This window comes from Spermophilus citellus (genome assembly GCF_964194105.1).
Source record: "Spermophilus citellus genome assembly, chromosome: 4".
In the NCBI taxonomy this organism is placed as follows: Eukaryota; Metazoa; Chordata; class Mammalia; order Rodentia; family Sciuridae; genus Spermophilus; species Spermophilus citellus.
In genome coordinates this window covers 491,461-511,458 of record NC_138185.1, presented here as the reverse complement: position 1 = coordinate 511,458, position 19,998 = coordinate 491,461, and the positions used below count along the sequence as shown (strand labels likewise).

The window sequence follows — 19,998 nt, the reverse complement described above, 5'->3', positions numbered from 1 at the left end:
TCAGGTAACGGGAGCAGCTCACCTGGCATGGTGAGGGGCCCCGTAGAGGGGGACATGCTGTGTGAACTCCAGGAAACCCCCTAATGTGCCAGGCCCCCCATCCCTGCATGTGTGTGTAGATGAGGGCCTTAGAGCCCCATCCAGCCGTACCTCCCAAGGCTAGATTTATAAAATATACTTTTTTTTTTTTTTTTAAGAACTAAAAGTTGGGAATTTACCCTCCTGGAATGCAGATGTAGCAAACCTGTCGTGGCAGTTCCTAAATCCTAACGAGTACAGTTCAGGTAGATCTTGACCTGAATCTCAGGAATCTCTAAAATTTAATTAAAACAAGCTATTTAAAAAATAAAACAGCATTGTGCAATTCTAGCAGCAGATGACATATTCCTGGGCTCATCACCCTGGGAAAAATGCAAGGATGCAGGGGTTGGCCTGAGTTCACCCTAGTCATTAGGAAATTGAAGTAACAGAGAGGGCAAGAACACGGAAGAGACCCACACTGGGCGGGCAGAGTCACGACTGACCAGCATCAGAGCTCTTACTGTTGTCTATGACTTAAGGGCAGTTTTTGTTTTTGCTTTATTTTATTTTATTTTAATTTTTTGCAATGCCTGGGATTGAACCCGGGAACTTGTGTTCTGCCTGAGCCACACTCCACCCCAGAGGGTGGTACTCTTAACGTTTTTGTTTCCTGTGTTAGAGAAAGGTTCATTACTTGTAATCATTAAAGTGCGTTTGCTTTCCGGCCACACCTGTTATCCCAACCATTTGGGAGGCTGAGGCAGGAGGACCCTAAGTTCCAGGCCAGCCTGGACAACTTAGCCAGACCCTGTCTCAAAATGAAAAATAAAAAGGACTGGGGGTGTGGTTCAGTGGTAGAGCACCCCTGAATTTAATCCCCAGTACCAAACGATAATAAAGTATGCCTGCTTGTTTGGGAAGTTAGCAAGCCCTCCCTGTGAGCATGGAGAAGCTTGTCTGTAATGTGGAGAAATGCTGGGACAGGCAGTGTTTCCATTAAAGGTTGTTTTTTTGTTTTTGTTTTGAACTCCGGCACTCCACTACTGAGCCACATCCCCAGCCCTTTTTTATATTTTATTTATTTATTTATTTATTTTTTAAAATATTTATTTTTTAGTTTTAGGTGGACACGGTATTTTTTTTTTTTAAGAGAGAGTGAGAGAGGAGAGAGAGAGAGAATTTTTAATATTTATTTTTTAGTTCTCGGCGGACACAACATCTTTGTATGTGGTGCTGAGGATCGAACCCGGGTCACACGCACGCCAGGCGAGCGCGCTACCGCTTGAGCCACATCCCCAGCCCTGGACACGGTATTTTTATTTTATTTTTGCGTGGTGCTGAGAATTGAACCCAGTGCCTCATGTATGCTAGGTGAGCACGCTACCACTTGAGCCACATCCCCAGCCCCCCTTTTTTTATATTTTAAAGATGGGGGTCTCGCTAAGTTGCTGAGGCTGGCTTTGAACTTGGGATCCTCCTGCTCAGCCTTCCAAACTGCTGGGGTTAAAGGCATGTGCCACTGTGCCCAGCCTACATTAAAGGTTTTGATAAATTCAAAAGAAGTTGTTTTTTTCTGAAAATGGATATTAATGGTATTTTTGTGACCCCACAGGGAGGCTGAGCATGCCAGGGGTAGAGGGTGTGCATGGCACGTGTGAGGCCCTGAGTTCCACCCCTAGCACCACAGGGGAGATGTAGCTTCGTGTCTCTGTTGTCGCCATTCTCTTGTTTAATTCCTATCACATATCCCTTTGCCAGCAGTCTCCCAGCTAGGAGAGAAATTGCATCCTTTCTTGCTGGGATGTGTCTCTTCTTTAGTTACAGAACTGTGTGCCAAGTGAACAAGGGACTTTTATGAGTGCTTACTGCCTGGCCGGGGGTCGGCTTTTAAGTGGAGTGTTCAGAGCACTTCATGGCAACAGCATGCAACAGAGCAGAGATGCTTGCCTCATGGCCCCCAGGAGGAGCAGGTCCCTGGTCCCCTTCCTTCAAGGGCATGTCCCTGCAGGGTGGGAAGGTGTCAGGGGTGCCCTGGGCTGGGGATGAACCTTCATCACAGTCCCTCGGAGGGGCACTTCAGACCCCCCGTAGAGCAACCAACCTGTGGGCTGTGTGGCATGTGCAGAGATTTAAATGGAATGGTCTCTGTACTTGGACAGTACCTGTTATAGCTTACCAGTAGCTACTTCTGTGCTGATTGCCGCACAGGCCTGGGACTTCTGGGCTCACATGGTCTTCCTGCCCTAGCCTCCCAGGTCTCTGGAACTACAGACAATTATAACAGCTGACATTTTAAATGCAGGTAAGATCAGTGTACAGTGAGAAGCACAGATGTGCTCTACACATTTTCTTTTTTACTATATTTTTTTTACTGGTGCATTATAGTATGGTGGGATTTGTTGTTACATATTCATATGTACACGTGTAAGTTTTCTCTTCTTTTTTCTATACTACTGAGGATAGAACCATCCAGGGTCTTGCACATGCGAGGCAAGTGCTGTACGACTGAGCTCCATCTCATTTCTCTCTTCTGTTTTGAGATGGGGTCTGGCTAAGTTGCCCAGGCTGGTCTTGATCTTGGGATCCTCCTTTTAGCCTCCCAAGTAGCTGGGGTCATAGGCCTGCGCCACCGTGCCCGGCTTGTTAGCTGTGAGCGCCAGTGAGTTTTGGTGTGCATGTGCACATGTGAAATCACAGTGCGGTAAGGTCTAGGATGATTCTGTGACTTCAGGTTTCCCTTGGCCACCCTGAGGAGTCATGCTTTCATGTACACAGGGTCCTTTTGTGTCTAGCCTGTTGTGCAGGATGGACTGTGTTTGAGATTGACCTGTGTTGTTGCTGGTGTCCACGTGTCCTTAGTTAATACTATCCTATTAGGGACATCCCAGATACTATCAGTCCTTCTGACTGCCCTTGGTTTGTTTGCTATACTTAGAACTAATATTGGGAGTTGGGTTGTGGCTCAATGGTAGAGCACTTGCCTAGCATTTGTGAGGCACTGAGTTCGATTCCCAGCATCACATTATAATTAAATAAAAATAAAGGTCAAGTACATCTGTTATTAAAGAACAAAAAACTAATCTTAAGCTGGGATCCCAGGTACTTGGGAGGCTGAGGCAAGAGGATCCCAAGTTTGAGGCCAGCCTGGACAACGTAGTGAGACCTGTCTGAAAATAAATAAAAAGACTGGTATGAGGGGGTTGGGGGGGATCAATATTCAATATTGTACTACTTCACATAAAATGTAGCCACCCCCACCCCCACCGTACTGGGGATTGATTGAACCACTAAGCCACATCCCCAGCTCCTTTTAGTTTTTATTTTGAGACAGGTTGCCCAGGCTGGATGGAACTTGAAATCTTCCTCCCTCAGACTCCTGAGTCTCTGGGATGACGGGGTGTCCACTGCACCCTGTGAAGTGTGGAAGGTCTGATCCTCCCCTTCACTCACTCTCTTTCTTCCTAGATGCCCTGCACGTCACTTCTGCCTACTGTAGGGCAAGGTGTAGCTCAGTAGTGGAGCATGTGCTCAGCATGGAAGACACTGGTGCCATTCTCAGCAACACTGAAGGAAAACAAGGGTAGTTTGTTGTTGCTCCTATTGCTTTTAATATTCCTATGTGATTTTTTTAAAAGGGAAAAATGGTCTTATACCTATGGTGGCACACACCTGTAATCCCAGCTGCTCAGGAGGCTGAGGCAGGAGGATTGCAAGTTTGAGGCCAGCCTCAGCAACTTAGTGAAATCCTGTCTAAAAACAAAACATTTTTTTTTTTCAGAAGGGCTGGGGATATGGCTCTGTGGTAGAGTGCCCCTGGGTTCAATCCACGTGCCACAAAAAAGTGAAATAAATAAATCTGGTGCCAAGGATGGAGCCCAGGGCCTTGTTGCTAGGCAAGTGCTCTGCCACTGATCCACACTCCCAGGCTGTTTGTACGGCTTTCTAAAGCTTCACCTGCTGGTGCCAGCACCTGATTATCTCGAAGTGGCAGTCATGGGTTTCCTGTGTCAAGTGTGGGCTTTTGTCTTGAACATGACACTGACTGTGGGCCCAGCGCTGCTTCCTCGCTGGCCGCCTCTGTTCCTTCCACACTCTGCAGCCAGAGTGATCCTGGAGGACAAGCTGGCTCTGTTGCTGCCTGGTCCTATGAGCTGTCCTGGGTGCTCGTCCCTGCTGATTCCAGGCACCCTGCTCTGTGGGACCTGGGGCACCACCTCGGCATGTTCCCTGTGTGTGGCAGGTGGGGCACTTGCAAGGGCCCTTGGTCCTGGAGGCCCCTTCCCTTTGCTGGGAGAAGATCACATGTGAAAGAGGGTTTTGTTGAGTGTTTGGTGTGGACATGATAAGAGCAGTTCTGTGCTCTATGGCCACTCAAGTGTTCCAGTTGGAAAGCCCTTCAGATAAGGGTTTGGTGTCTGTGGGGGCTGTGGCTTCGTAGCACAGGACCCTTCCTCCTCCCCAGTGTCCAGTGCTTTGGAGGGCAGGGCAGCGCGGTGAGCAGTGGAGAGGATGGGGTGTTGTGCTGGCCAGGCCTCGCTGGGCACCCACTGCGTCTTGGGGCAGCGGATTCTCCTGCATGGTGCGTGGTCAGAGGCAGTAGTGAGTCAGTGCTCCCCTGAAGTGAGGAGAGCGAGCTGGGGCGGGGAGCGGGGAGCAGGAAGCACTCTCTGCGCTTCCTGGCAGCATGCCACCAGTTCTCCTTGAAGTCCATGCAGCTGTTGCTGCTGTCTGTACCAACCACTTCTGTGCTGCTTCAGAGTTTTAAAAATGTTTACCATCTTGCCCAGTGCAGTGGCACATGCTTGTGATCCCCAAAGCCTGAGACAGGAGAATTGTGAGTTCAAAGCCAGCCTCAGCAATGGGGAGGTGCTGAGCAACTGGGGATGTGGCTGGGGATGTGGCTCAGTGGTCGAGTGCCCCTGAGTTTAATCCCCGTACCAAAAAAAAAAAAAAAAAAAAAAAATCACTAACTGACCCAAACTGAGCAAGGCTTAACTTCCTGCCAATCACTTGTAAGAGAACCCTCACTTGTGCTTCAGAGCGGGTCACCTAGGTGGCTGTAGAACGCTGCTGGCACACAGCTGTGCTTTCTTTGACACATTCAAGACTCAGCTGCAATGGAGGCTGCCAGATCATGGCCTGCCCTTTGCCCACACTCAGCCCTGCCCTGCAGTCGTGGCAACACCGCAAGGCTGCCTGGCCAGTTGGTGCTGGCTCGTGTTGCCTTGGACCTCTAGCTGTGTGCCACCTGTGGCCTCACAAAATATGGGAAAGCAACTTTCTCACTTCACTTGGTGAGGCAGGGAAACTGAGTGATTTGAATGGGTTTGGGGAGGAGACCTGGTTTTTGCTCGTTCTTGAGAAAATTTGGGGTTCCTCCCCAGGCCCCTGTGATTACCTATTAGCCAGGACAGCCACTCAGATGGACAGCTTTTCTCTCTGGATCTGAGGACACTGTAGGACTCTGGGAGACTGCATGGAGGGCGGAGATGGCATGTGGGGTGAACTTGGGTTGCAGGAGGCATTGGCTCTGTGTGGGTCTGGGGTTCTCAGAGTGAGCCAGTGTCTCGCAGCCCACCATGGTGCAGGGACGTGATGGGTGTTGACCGTGACATCTTGGTTGTGATTTAGGCTACTGCAGCTGAACCCCTCAAAACCCACTGGAGACTTTTGTGGAGTGTGTGGAAATGACTCATGTAGATCAGCTTCTAGGAAGGGCGTCAGGAGAGGTCTGGTGGCTCATTTTATCATAATAACAACTTTAGTTTTCGTATAAATGTGGTACAGAAATTTATTAAAAATTCAAATAAGAGCCAGGCATGGTGGCCACCCCTGTAATCCCAGTGGCTCGGAAGGCTGAGGCAGGAGGATCACAATTCAAAGCCAGCCTCAGCAATTTAGTGAAGCCCTAAGCAACTTAGTGAGACCCTGTCTTAAAATAAAAAATAAAAGGACTGGGGTGAGCTCAGTGGTTAAGTGTCCCTGGGTTCAATCTCTGGTACCAAAGGGAGGGAATTTTTTTTCTAGATAATACAGATTAGTACAGAGAAGAACATAATTTAAAAATCCAGCAATGGTGTACCACAAAGAATAAGTTTTTAATCTCTGGCCCTAGTTCTTCCCAGAAACCTGGCTACTGGATACTGCCTTCCAAAGAAGTCCACAGCGTGGCATTTCTCCTTGCAGGAAGGAGATCGTTGTTCACAACATTACACAGCTCTTGACATATCATGTTTCATACATTAGATTCAAGTGGGTTATGAACCCCCAATTTTACCCCAAATGCAGATTGCAGAATCACGTCGGTTACACATCCACAATTTTACATAATGCCCTATTAGTAATTGTTGTATTCTGCTACCAATAAAAAAAAAAAAAAATTTTACCAAGCCAAGAAATAAGTAGTTATAGATCTTACATGGTTTGATATTTTGATATGATTACAGCACCAGCTCATGCTCTTACTGGAACTGGAGTTTCTAAACCTTGAACATGTATGCCTTTTTTTTTTTTAGAGAGAGAGAGAGAGAATATATTGAAAAATTCTCTCTCTCTCTCCCCCTCTATCACTCTCTCTCTTAAAAAAAATAAATAAATAAATAAATAAACTGCTTGGGACCAGAAGTGTTAAAAAAAAAAAAAGGGAGATCGTTGCTGCCTCACCCCAAGCAAGCCTGTATCCCAAGGGACATTGTCTTTGCCCCAGGATCTGATTTGGTTCCTGGACTCGCTTTTACTCATTTACTTATCACTGTTGGTGGTGGTGCTGGGGTCTAACCAGGGCCAGGTCGTTCTGGTTTCAGGCCATGTGGCTTGCCCCTGCTGGGAGGCGTGAGCTTCGCCTGAGGCTCCCCTATGTGTTCTGGTGTCTCCCTCCCACCCTTCAGACCATCCGCTCACCTCTCACCCCTGTGATTCCAGTGTCCTTGGCTGGGTTTTTCTAGAAATCCTTGAGTTCATTTTAATACTGTTGGCTCAGAATCTCAGACACTGCAGGTTTACAGATTTGCATTACTCAAGAAAGAGAAAGCTGCCTTGGGGTGCATAATTAAAGTTTTTGTTCTCTGGGTTTGAAGATGTGTGTTTTCTCAAATATTGAAGTTTGGATATGGTTACTGGCAGTTCATTGAAACTAAGAAAACTAATTCTAAGGTTTTGAAGTGTTTAATCTGTGCTAATGAAGAAGGTAGAATGACAACCAGATGCGGTGGTGTATGCCTGTCATCTCAGCCACTCAGGAGGCTGAGCAGGATGATCACAAGTTCAAGGCCAGCCTGGGCAGTGTAAGTGAGACTCTGTCTCTGTGAAAAACAGGAAGGGCTGGGGGTGCAGCTCAGTGCAGAGTGCCCTGGGTCCTGCCCCAGGACTGCAAAATGCAGCACAAGAGCCATAGCCACCAGTGCACCAGGAGCAGTGAGAAGTCGGGCAGGCCCTGCTCCTCTCCCCAGATGCTTCCCCACTGCCCTGCCAGCAAGGGGGGAGGTGCTGTTGGGAAAATGGCACCTTTCGAGATGTCCGTAATTCTTGGTAATGCTCTCTCACGTCCTCCGTTTATAGTGATCTTCATCCCAATTCCAGAGGGCTGTTTCTTTCTCCAAATGCCACCCCTTTGACCCAGAAAGTGGACCAAGGAGTTACGGCAGCTTTGCAGGCCTGCCATTTGAGGAGGAACTTTGCCCAGGCCATTGCAGCTGAGGAGACATGCAGTTCAGAAAGGAGTGGGACATCTGTGGCTGTATCAGGACTTCGCCTGGGCTCGAGGGGATGCCACCCAGCAGTATGGATGGCGTCTGGCAGGAGACACTCAGGAGGTTCTTCCAAGACCTTGGATGATCTGCCAAGGATGAGGAAGTTGCAGAAATCAGCAGGGCTGGGGCTGGGATGTAGCTCAGTGGCAGAGCACTTGTCTGTTGTGCAAGGCCAATAATCCCCAAGACTACCACCAAAACCAAAGCCTCAGCAAAGCTGTCCTCGAAGTGGCGGCCAGTTTAACCTGGAGTTGTGCGGACTGTACTGAGGAGCTTCTAGAGCCAGCTCCTGAGCAAGCAACCGGCAAGGGGACACAGCTGAGGAGGAGGCAAGAGACAGGGAACTGCAAGGAGCAAGAAGAACCCCAAGAAAGGTTCCAGAGAACGGCTCAGTAGTAGCTCCTGCAGACCTCTGTGAGCCGAGAACTGAGAACACGAACCCCACACTAAGAGGTTCTCATTAGCAGAGAGGAGTGCCCGCACACACCACCTGCCTGCAGTCTGATGAGCAGCAGACGCACTGGCAGGGCCAGGCAGGTCCCCAGGAGGCATCTGGAGGAGGCTCTGCCATCACAGAGGGGCTGTGCCTGCACCACTGCCCTGAAGACCTCCAGCGGGACACATGTGGAGGTGGGCAGGGGATGCCTGGTCTTGACCCTTAACGGCTTGGCCATGCGTGCGCTCATGCCTTCAAACTTTTTTTTGGTGCTGGGGATTAAACCCCGGGGTGCTTAACCACCAAGACACATCCCCAGCCCCTTTTATTTCTTATTTTGAGGCAGGGGCTCACTCAGTTGCTGTGGCTAGCTTTGAATTTGCCATCCTCCTGCCTCCTCCTTCCTAGTCCCTGAGATTATAGGTGTACACCACCACCCGGTTCACTTCATGTCTTAGGTTTGGGTTTTGGGGTGTGTGTGTGTGTGTATTTAAGTTGTAGTTGGACCCAGGACCTTTATTTATTTGTTTGTTTGTTTATTTATTTATTATGTGGTGCTGAGGATCAAACCCAGCATTGCTAGGCGAGCACTCTACTGCTGAGCCCCAGCCCACATCTTAATTTTTAATAAAAGCTAGCTGTGGTGGTGCACACCTGTGATCCCAGTGACTGGGGAGACTGAGATAGGAGGATTCCCAAAATACAAAACAAAACCGAAAAACTTCAGAAAGTAAAATATTGTAAAAAATTAAAAACAGAAAAATGTGTTTATTATTATTATTATTACTACTGCTACTATGTGGCAGGGTACCAGGGATTGAACTCAGGGGCATTCAAACACTGAGCCACATCCCCAGCCCTTTTTTGTATTTTATTTAGAGACAGGGTCTCACTGAGTTGCTTAGCGCCTCACCATCACTAAGGCTGGCTCTAAACTCTCAATCCTCTTGCCTTAGCCTCCTGAGCTTCTGGGATTACAGGCGTGCGCTGCCACAAAAAAAAAAAATGTGCTTATAGACTAGCTCCAGAAAAATGTGCTTATAGAATCAAGATATTAAACAACAACAACAAAAAAATAACTGGGCGCAGTGGCCCATGCATATCTGTAATCCTGGCTACTCAGGAGACTGAGGCAGGAGGATCAAAGTTGTGATCCTGGGGTGCTCTACCCTGAGCCAAATCCCCGATTCTCTTTATTTTTTATTTTGAGACAAGGTCTCCCTAAGTTGCTGAGGCTGGACTTAAACTTGCACCCTCCTTTCTCAGCCTTCCAAGTCACTGGGATTACAGTCCTGCACTGCTGTGCCTAGCAAGTACAAAGATCTTTAAATTACAACAGGGTGGGTAGTAGGTTCAGTCCCGGCAACTCTAGAGACTGGGTGCAGCAGGAGCATCTGGAGTTCAAGGCCAGCCTGGGCAAGACAGCAAGGTTCCATCTAAATACAAAGAAAGGAAGAGAAGGGTACTAAGGCTGATTTATTATTGAAGAAAAATCCTCTGTGAGCTAGGTACAGTGCCCATACCTGTAATCCTAGAGGCTCGGGAGGTTGAGGCAGGAGGATCTCGTTCAAAGCCAGCCTCAGCAAAAACAAGGCCCTAAGCAACTCAGTGAGACCCTGTCTCTAAATAACATACAATATAGGGCTAGGGGTGTGGCTCAGTGGTTGAGTGCCCCTGAGTTCAATCCCTGTTTCCCTCCCCCCCCCCAAAAAAAAAAGCCTCTGAGAATTGAGTGTGGTCTGAGCGCAGTGTCTGGTCTTTGTGGTGGTGCTGTCCTGAGGCTCCCACACCTCACCCGAGCTACTTCCAGTCCTGCACGCTGTCTTCCAGTGCTCCAGACAGGACCAGCTCTTCTGCCTATGACACAGGCCTCACCTGTGTTTTGCATGCTGCCAGACATTGCCTTGCATTACCCACTGTCGAGTACGGAGCCTGGGTGACAGGAGCTGTCCGCGTGGCCCCAGCAAGTGGTGGGCTCTGTGTGCGGGTCTGTGCAGGTGACTCCTTGGGTCCGTGGTGCTCAGGACCAGTCCTGCTGTTTGTTACACAAGGCTTTCAGCAGCTTGTAGCGCTGTTTTCATTTCCAAATGACTGATGATCTTTTCAAGTACCATGAACCATCTGTGTGTCTTTTTAGAAGGGTTCAAATCTTGTTCCCATGTTTAAAAAAATAAATAAAAACTGGGGTTTTGCTGGGGACGTAGTTCAGTGGCAGAAGTTATTTAGCCTGTGTGGCTCTGGGTTTGCTTTCCAGCATCGTGAAATAAGACAGACAAAAGCCCTGCGAACCCAGACTTGCTGTGGTGGCAGCCGAGTAGAGCAGAGTCCTTCATGTCCCGCCCAGTCGCGCCTTGGACTGCTGCCTCTGTGCTCTTCCTGCCAGTGTTGCAGTGGGGATCCAGGTCTGCTACCTTTCCACATGCTTTTTAGATCAGTTAATCAATTTCTACACAATGCCTGCTGGGATTAGAGCTGGGTTATGTCCACTCTGTAGACCTGCTTGAGGAGAAGGACGCGTTAACAATAGCAAGGCCTCCTATTTAGAGATACCGGCAATTGTACCCAGGGGTCGCTACTGTTAAGCTACACTCTCAGCCTTTTTAAGTTTTTACTTCGAGACAGAGTCTCACTAAGTTGCCCAGACTAACCTGAATTTGGATCCTTCTCCTCAGCCTCCTGAGTTGCTGGAATTGCAGTGTGCGCCATTGTGCCTGACTAGCTTGTACGTCTTTTGTTAATCGTAAATAATCCGTGACTTTGGGTGCTGCTGTAAATGACATATCTAATAAACTTCTAATTGGTTGCTGCTGTCAAAGCTCAACTGTGTGGGGTGAAAGTTAGACTCTTCTCCCTTGTCTCTGCCTGGCTCCCTTGTCAGTCCCAGCTGCTCTGCACATAGCCACAGTTTGTGTCTTACTTCCTGGGCTTTATGCTTTTTATTTCTTACTGCAGCATTTAGGAATTCTAGAACAGTGCTGGACAGAAATGGGAAGAGCAGCATCCTGGCTGTGTCTGCTCCTCCTCAGCTCTGACCAGCTGGTGCTAAAGCAGGAGTCCCACCACCTGCTGCTCACAAGGATTGATCTCCAGAGTGGCTCACAGAATTCAAGGAAACATCTGCTTCTGCTTCATCTGCCTCACTACGAAGGATACATTAAAGGATACAGGCTGTGCAAACGGCCTGGTGGGGCATGCATGGGGCGGTCGGCGGTCCTGGCACAGGTGTGTCCCTGCTAGTGAGCTGAAGAATGTGCATCCTGTCACCTTCAGAGCTCCTGGTGCCCTGGGGGTTTGTGGCCTGTACTCATGGCTCTCTTGTTTCTGTGGAGTGCTTGTGGCATAGGCCTGTCTGATTGATGGGTTACGTTACGCCACGGCCGCTGGTCATTGGCTGACCCCAGTTCCTCTCCACCCAGCTACCTGTCCTGCGGTTCTCTAGGGCTTTGCAAAACTCAGCTTGTCAATGTGAGTCCAGGTGAGCTTGAAGGACTTGTATGTAACCTGCCGGAGCACTTAGGAACCAAGGGCAGAGTTAGTCTCATGCCCTATTGGATATGGCTCAGTGGTGGAACACTAGCCTAACATGAAAGCCCTGGGTTCAACCCCCAGCACGTAAAAAAAGAAATACTTTCTAATGTCCCCTGTGATTTCTTCTTTGAATTCCATGTTATTTTGTAGTGTGTTGTTTAACAGCAACTATTTCAGGTTTTCTTTGCTCTCTTACTCTTGGGTTTCTAGTTTAATTATTAAGAGTCACGCTGTGTGTGACTGATTGAGGCTTGTTTCAAGGCCCAGTGTGGAGTATCTCTAGGTGCATGAGTAGTGTGCATGGAAGAAGCATGCTGGGTGCTCCACAGACCTCAGGTTGTGACAGATAATGGAACTGTCTAGTGTCACTCCTGATTTGACAAATCTGTCACCTGGGCATGGTGCACACACCTGTAATCAATCCCAGGAACTGGAGCGGCTGAGGCAGGAGAATAGCAACTTCAAAGCCAGCCTCAGTAGCTTAGTGAGACCCTGTCTGAAAATCTAAAAAGGGGGGCAGGCTGGGGATATAGCTCAGTTGGTAGAGTGCTTGTCTTGCATGCACAAGGCCCTGGGTTCAATCCCTAGTACCACAAAAAAAAATTTTAAAAAGTAGGGGCTGGGGTATAGTGTAGCTCAGTAGTAGCGTTCAATCCCCAGTACTACAAAAACAAATGGATAAAAAATAAAAATAACTGTCAGTTTCTGAGAGGGGTGTTAAAATCCTAATGGTCTCGCATTTTATGCACTCTGACCACCCTGCTGTGTTAGGCTTTTTTTTTTGGGGGGGGGTGGGTACTGGGGATTGAAACCAGGGACACTAGACCACTGAGCCACATCCCTAACCCTTTTTTGTATTTTATGTAGAGACAGGGTCTCACTGAGTTGCTTAGTGCTTCACTTTTGCTAAAGCTGGCTTTGAACTTGTGATACTCCCGCCTCAGCCTCCCAAGCCGCTGTGTTAGGCTTTTAGTCCACTGACACTGAATCTCATTTCTGGTATGTTTAGGTTGACATTGCTTTTCTGTTTGTTTCCTAGGTGCATGTGTGTTATATGAATGTTTTTAAGAATTTTATGTTTCTTGAGGCTGGGGTTATAGTTACGTTACGCTTGCAAGCACAAGGCCCTGGGTTTAATCCCCATCACCAAAAAAAAAAAAAAAAAAAAAAAAAGAAATAAATAAAGAAAAGAAAAGAAGAATTTTATGTTTCTTAGCTGGGCATAGTAGTGCACACCTGTAATCCCAGCTGCTTGGGAGGCTGAGGCAGGAAGATCTTGAGTTTAAAGTCAGCCTCAGCAAAAGCCAGGCCCTAAGCAACTCAGTGAGACCCTGTCTCTAAATAAAATACAAAATAGGGCTGGGGGTGTGGCTCAGTGGTTGAGTGCCCTACCCTCCATGCCCCATCCCTCAAAAAAGAATTTTATGTTTCTTTAAACTTTCTGCCTCGGGGCCCTGACCATGGCTGGCCTGGAACTCCTGTCTCAGCCTCCCGAGGAGTGGGGTCACCAGCGTGCACCACCATGCTGGCCCTTCTGTGGGTTTTTACGTAGCCGGGGGACGATAGTGACCGCGTGACTCCTCTCCCCTTGCTGAGGCAGCAGTGTCGTGGCACCACAGGAGACGTGGGATGCTCCTTCACGTCCACAGGGCTGGGAGCCTGGCTGTAAAGAGTGTCCAGGTGGCTTTGCTTTGGTCTTATGAAGTTCCTCAGTGCACCCTTGCTGTTCCTTCCTCTCGTAGAGTGACCTAACATGGCAGACCAGAGGCAGCGCTCACTCTCTACCTCCGGAGAGTCACTCTACCATGTTCTTGGGCTGGACAAGAATGCCACCTCAGATGACATTAAAAAGTCCTATCGGTAAGAGGCTGCACGCGGGCCCTGCACCTCCCCTGGACAGGCCTCTTCATGCACTGTCACCGTGCTCTTCTAGGAGCTGGCACGGCCTTTCCCCTGGAGGACTCAGTAGTGGCTGGTGGTGCTGCTGCTGCCTCTCTGCAGGTGTAACGTGCTCCTCACAGCTCAGGGCTGCATACTGGTGTTCTCTTAGCCGAAAAAGCAGCACTTTGTGGATGCTACAGCTGCGCACAGTTCTGGAGCGGGTGGGGCTGTGCAGCGAGGGTGGCACCCCTGTTTTCTGCCTTGGCCTTCTGGCTATTCCAGGCACTTGGCTTGGCTGCTGTGACAGGCGGCACCCTAGACCAGGGAGGCCTCATCACTGACCCCCGCCTGGGTGGCGGCATCTGCGCTCCCAGCACCCTGCTGTTGGCTAGACAGATTGGCATGTGCAGTGGCCCAGCAAGGACACCAGGGGGCAGGAGGGTACCGTTGGTGATTCTGAAAGTGGGGAGAGGAGTGGGGCTGGCCCTGCTGCCCTGGCTACCTCTAGACCCCTCCCTGTGCGGAGCCAGGTGGGGGGGGGGCTTCCCCCTGGCATGCCAGACCTCTGGGAAGTCGGGAAGGCAGGTGGTGATGGGTGGGCCTTCCTTCTCCTGGGCCCTCCAGTGGCTCAATGCACAGTGCCAGTCCAGGAGAGAGCCAGCAAATGGTTCTGTTGCAGGAAACTTGCCCTGAAGTACCACCCTGATAAGAACCCTGACAACCCGGAGGCCGCAGACAAGTTCAAGGAGATCAACAATGCACATGCCATCCTGACGGATGCCACGAAAAGGAACATCTATGACAAGTACGGCTCACTGGGGCTCTACGTGGCGGAGCAGTTCGGGGAGGAGAACGTCAACACCTACTTCGTGCTCTCCAGCTGGTGGGCCAAGGTGAGGGCCAGGGCGGGACCAGGTAGGAAGTGAGTCTTCCCTTCACAGCCGTCAGGAAAGGCATCTTGAAATCTAGTTTGAAGGCCCCCACTTAGATCGCTGGTGGTGTTTCTATTAACTTTCTTGCTTTCCTGACTTGCCACCTCACACAAGGCCGAGGGCTATGGCCCTTGGCTGTGGGAAGCCCTCCCGTAATCACCCCCTCTAGGCAGCTGTCTGCTCTTCCCTCCTGCCTCCCCTTCCCAGCAGGTTCTTCCTTCATCCCCATCTGAGAGACCCTTCCTTAGCTGGAGGCCCGCCTCTGCAGCCCGTGCTCTGGAGCCCTGGCAGAGGCGGAGGCCCACAGAGGCCATGGGTGCCTGCCTTTCCTCCGCAGGCCCTCTTCGTTTTCTGCGGCCTCCTCACCTGCTGCTACTGCTGCTGCTGTCTGTGCTGCTGCTTCAACTGCTGCTGTGGCAAGTGCAAGCCCAAGGCCCCCGAGGGGGAGGAGACGGCCTTCTACGTGTCCCCAGAGGACCTGGAGGCACAGCTGCAGTCTGATGAGAGGGGTGAGTGCCTGCCCCCGGGTGCGTGTTCGTGGGGCGCCGTCACGTGGCCCTGAACGTGTCAACTGTCTTGTCAAACAGGAGGGCACTGACACTGTGCCGCGAGTGTTTGTGGTGGCAGCTGGGACTGTTGAGGTGTGAACGTGGACGCTGAGGTAAAGCAGGGGCAGAGAGCTGTCCCCGCCCGTGCACTGCGGTAGCCATAGATCCAAGGGGCAGGAGGTGGGCGGCAGGCAGGCGGGAGGATGAAGGGTGGTGGTCAGCCAGCAGCCTCTCCTGAGTGCCGTCCAGGTGGCCGAGTGTTGTGACGCCAGGACCCTGTACTGGGCACATGCTGGCTACTACCCTTGTGCAATGAGCATGTCTGCTTGCTTTTCAGAGGCCACAGACACGCCAATCGTCATACAGCCCGCGTCCGCCACAGAGACCACCCAGCTCACGGCCGACTCCCACCCTAGCTACCACACTGACGGGTTCAACTAGGTTCAGGAGGAGCTGTGATTCGAGGAGGGATCAGCACCCGGCCACCGCAACCTTAGATCCATGAACTAGTCACCAGATGGGGAGGCGCCGCGTCGGGGCCTCCCCTCCTCCACGCCCGCTGCCCGTCGACCCTCGATACCCGAAGTGCGTAGCATGCAGTATTTAAAGCAGTGTAGCTACGGTCTTCTGCTCTCCTTTTCTAGTAGCATGTATGGTCGTGTTCAGTGTCTGTGTTGTGGACCTGCTGTGGCTCGGCCGCGCTCGCTGGACAGTGGAGCTGCCTCGGGGTGTTTAGCCAGGTCGGTCCAGTGAGGGTGGACTGGGCAGGAAGGGCCTCTGTGCTCCTGTGCTCACGGGGCTGGGGTCAGATTCTGCCCTGCAAAGCCACATCTCCACCTTGGCCATGGGGTCCCAGGGCAGGGCCTGGCTCATCTGGCCCATCAGGGACAAGCTGGGCCAGGTCCTCTGGAACCACAGGGCCATGGTTGTCCCTGGGTGTTACATTGGCATGGCGTGCAAGGGCCTCTGCACCCTGTCGTCTTCTCGTGGCAGGTCTCTCCAGGTAGTAGGCGTGATGTGGACAGTGTGTGCACACGCGTGCACTCTGCACGGTTGTCTGCCCCGTGCCTCTTTGCTTCAGGGTCTGAGGTTCCTGTCCATCGAGGGGTGCCCCTCCCGGTGCGTGGAGGTCCTCCGTCTTTGTTCCTGAACCTTCCCAGGCTGAGCTGGACTGATGGGGCCGTAGTCTCTCTCCCCTTCCCTGGGTTGTTCTCCACACTCCTTAAGCCCACCTGGTTTTTTTTTTTTGTTTGTTTGTTTGTTTGTTTTGTTTTGTTTTTAAGCCCTTTTTGGACTTTTAAGAATCACAAGTGGTTGCAGTCAGAGGGTGTGAATCCAAGTGGGTGGATGAAGGACGCCAGTGAGCCCCCAGCCTCTGGACGACCCTCCTAGTGCTGGCCAGAGCTCCATCCACCCACTCGCCTTCACTTGCGCCTGTTGCCTGTGCTCTAGTCGGCACGAGAACATAGGGTTTCTGGAGCGAGATGGCTGGAGCCAAGATGCCCCTGGCCTCAGGAGGGCTGGGTCCCAGCGAGACTGTGGGACACCCTGCTTGCCAGCCAGCCTGGGAGGCCAGTGCTGGACAAGACTCTGTGAACCGCAGATCTGTGGGTGGCGCCTTGGTGGGTGAGCTGGGGAAATGTGAGCACCACATGTCAAGGCATTGGGGCCACCTTGTGCCCCCTACAATTTCCTGAACGTGCCGGACCAGAGTCCAGTGGGCCGAGTTCCTGCAGGACTTTCCCGAAGCCTGCTGCCGAGCATCTTCTGAATTTCTAGTAGAGATGAAGAATGAGAAAACTCCTGTGCTGACCACGTGGCCCTGACAAACCACCTTGAGCTCCTGAATCCCTTCACCCCCATCCCCACTCCCTCCCACCGTGGGCTCCTGTTTGCCAGGGACTGCCAAGGGCAGGGCTTTGGGATTTTGGTGTTGGTTGAGGGTACCCAGCAAGGTCCAGTGAGGCTGCTGTGATGCCAGGGCCCCCAGCTGATCCTATTGCAGGTGGACGTGGGCAAGGAACTGCCCAGGAACCAGTCCCTGGGGCGTGTTTGTCCGTTGCTCATTGAACGATCATGAAGGTACTGAGCAAGAGGGCCCCACACTAGGGTGCTGTGTTAGGGCCGTCCCCCTGTGGAGGGTGGGAACCACCAGTGGGCCCACCGACTGCTCAGCAGGCAGCCCAAGGGCTAGTCCCAGCACAGCAGCAAGAGCTCAGTCCCCGAAGCTTTCTTGCGAGAATTCGAGAGTGAGTTGCTTTCTCAGAACAGCCAGGACCCAGGGCCATAGTCTGGTGACCTGCTGAGCATCTTCTGAATTTCTAGTAGAGATGAAGAATGGGAAAACTCCTATGCTGTGGGACAGCCCTCCTGGCATGCAGCCCTGTGGTTTTTGTCGTGTGTCCCTGTGAGCTGTGGCCACTTCTTAGGAGAAAGGATCTCCCTGGGTGGCAGCTGGGGTGGGAATAGCCACTTAGCCCAGTGTCCTGTGGGGGTCTCTGAAACTGAGTGAATCATGTAGGATTTGTAACACCACAAACAGGACACAGACTCTGGAGTGAGGGCCGTGGCTCTGCAGCCATGGCCAAGCATATCCCTCACCTGCTCGAGGCAGACAGTGCCTCACCGTGCACTGCGATGGTCTGTGGCTGCCCTGGTTCTGTTTCCTTTCTAATAAGCACAGCTGGTGAGTCTTGGGGATCAGCCTGACCCCCATGTCCCCAGCTCCTGGGCTACACTTCTGGGCTGTGGACAGTGTGTGATGTATTGCCTGGGGAGTGCTAAGGTCAGTGTGCTTGGAAACCCATCCAGAGCAGTGGTGGCCCGCAGGGTCCTGGCCACCTATGGTAGCTCTGGGGTGTGTAGATCCCTGTTCCTGCCCAGGGCTGTGGTCTTTCCTTGTCTTCCTTTGGCTTCATTCTATTTTAAGCTGCTTTAGATATTGTTGCCCCATGTCAATGAGCCTTCCTAGTTCTCTGGTGTTCAGTTAATGCAGCCAGTGTCCAGTGGGAACCCGTCAGGAAGAGAAGCCAGAGTTCCCGCGGTCTCTGTGCTACTTGCTGGACTGGGCTGCAGCTCCAGTCTGGAAAGGTCCTGAATCATGAAGCAGTCAAGACTCGTCTCAGCTGTCCTAACCCAGGTTTTAGCAGCACAGGGGAGCTGATGGCCCTGCAGGCTGTCCCTCAAGGGTCCAGGTGATGTGGGCAGAGGCAAGGTGGGTCCTGCCCATCCTTGACTTCAGTGCATCTGTGTGGTGCCTAGCTGGTGAGAAGCATGGCAGGCGCTGGTGCCACCCGTTTCCCAGTGCTGAGCTGGTGCCCTGTAGCCCAGGACTGGCCTGTTTGTTATTTGGGTTCTGAATGCCCTGCTGTGGACAGGTGCAGCTTGTGTTGCCAGGTGCTGTGGTGCGGGCTGTGTGTCTGTGTACATGTGTGTATGTATGGACCACGCAGCAGGCCCCGCGTGCTGCTGTCCAGGGGTGAAGCAACAAGTACAATAAAGTTGGCTCCAAGGTGGCCTCTGTTTTCTTGGTGAGTTGGGTAGGGACAGGGTCTCGGCACGGTCCTCCTGGCGGATACACCCAAGGGAACAGCCTGCTATGTGCAGGATGCGTGTGCCTGAACACAAGGTCAAGACCCCACCAGCGTCAAGCATCGGCGGGGTTGGGCATAAGGGTGACTGTCCTAAGCACACGTCATGTTCACCTGGCCCACAGGTGTGGGAAGTGTGGGAGGTGGCTGGAAACTCTCCCCTCCCTGGGCGCCTGAGACAGTCAGTGACAAGGTTGCATCTAAAGAGCAGCCTGGGCACCTGCCTGCAGGAGGACTGGGCCAAGGGCCCCCCAGGTGGTGCCTGTGGCGGACTGGTTGGCCTGGGAAGCTGGGTGAGGGAGGGGGAATACACACTGACACGCACACCACAGGTGCTGCTTCTGAGAATCAGATGTGAGTGTGGAGAGCAGCAGTCCACGAGCTGGTTCCACCCAGCTGCCAGGATGGCCTGCTGACCTGGCTCCACGCACATCTCCAGGGCTGGAGAGCGAGTGGTCTCCTTGGTGATCTCTGTCTTGTGTGTGTCTGAATGTTGACCTAAAGTAAAGATAACTTGTAAAATAAATGTTTTCACTGCAGAAAGTGTGTTTTTTGTTTAATGATCCCTGCAGAGTCTCGTTTTTTGTTTTTGTGTTTTGGGAGGCAGGTTTGTTTTGTTTGTGACAAACACTTCCCACCTGCCTGGTCCAAGTGCACATCCGCCTTCCCAGGGTCCTTTTCACTTGATTTTCAAATACGAAGACGAATCACAGGAGGGACCTCTGAGCTCCCGAGGGCCACCAGCCCAGGAACTTGGACCTCAGTCTTGGAGGCCTCCTGTGGCATGTTGACCTCCAGTGGTTTGTACCAGAGTAGGTGACCCCTTGCCAGGGAAGTCCTGTGGTCTTCATGGCCACACCAGGCCTGCAGCCAACATTAGTCCTGTTTGTACCATCCACCTGTCTGACCATCAAGCTCCTACCTGCGTTTCCTGTTGTCTTCCACAGATGGAGATTCCTGCTGCCTGGTAGTGACCATTTTGGCTGGCCTCAGTTCTAGGATGAGCAGGTGCAGGGGTCTGGAGCAGCATATGTGGGTGCCCTCATGAACCAGCTCCTGACTTGGCATGGCCCTGCCTGATTCCAATCCTAAGCATAAGGAATTGGGGGAGAACAGAGGGCAACTGGGTAGCTCAGCTCTACAGTAGGGCCAGCCCTCCTATTCCCTGGAGCAGTGACCACAAAAGCTGAGCTGGTCACTCCATCTCTGCCCACCTCTGTCCTGGCCATTTGGATTTCCCAGGGCTGAGCTGTAGCGACTCTGTTCCTGCTACTCAGTGCCTGAGCTGGTGGTGCCCCGGCCTTGCACCCCAGT

The 19,998-nt window shown here is 51.6% G+C and overlaps 1 protein-coding gene across 13 annotated transcripts in view; it reads left to right on the top strand.

The window, feature by feature from the left end:
- The window catches only part of DNAJC5 (DnaJ heat shock protein family (Hsp40) member C5), a 48,594-nt gene extending 29,367 nt beyond the window's left edge, over positions 1-19,227 (top strand). For 4 of the 13 annotated variants that reach the window (XM_081292533.1, XM_081292535.1, XM_081292532.1 and 1 more), the window contains exons 2-5: positions 13,476-13,593; positions 14,294-14,507; positions 14,884-15,055; positions 15,432-19,227. In XM_081292533.1, the coding sequence (XP_081148659.1) occupies positions 13,487-13,593; positions 14,294-14,507; positions 14,884-15,055; positions 15,432-15,535 (597 nt within the window). In that variant the 5' untranslated portion in view covers positions 13,476-13,486 and the 3' untranslated portion in view covers positions 15,536-19,227. Of the gene's footprint in view, positions 1-2,180; positions 2,274-10,877; positions 10,928-11,157; positions 11,428-11,450; positions 11,681-12,600; positions 12,723-13,475; positions 13,594-14,293; positions 14,508-14,883; positions 15,056-15,133; positions 15,208-15,431 lie in introns of those variants that run through there. The other 9 variants (XR_014021740.1, XM_081292534.1, XR_014021742.1 and 6 more) reach the window with 9 other exon arrangements.
- The last annotated feature ends 771 nt before the right edge of the window (positions 19,228-19,998 follow it).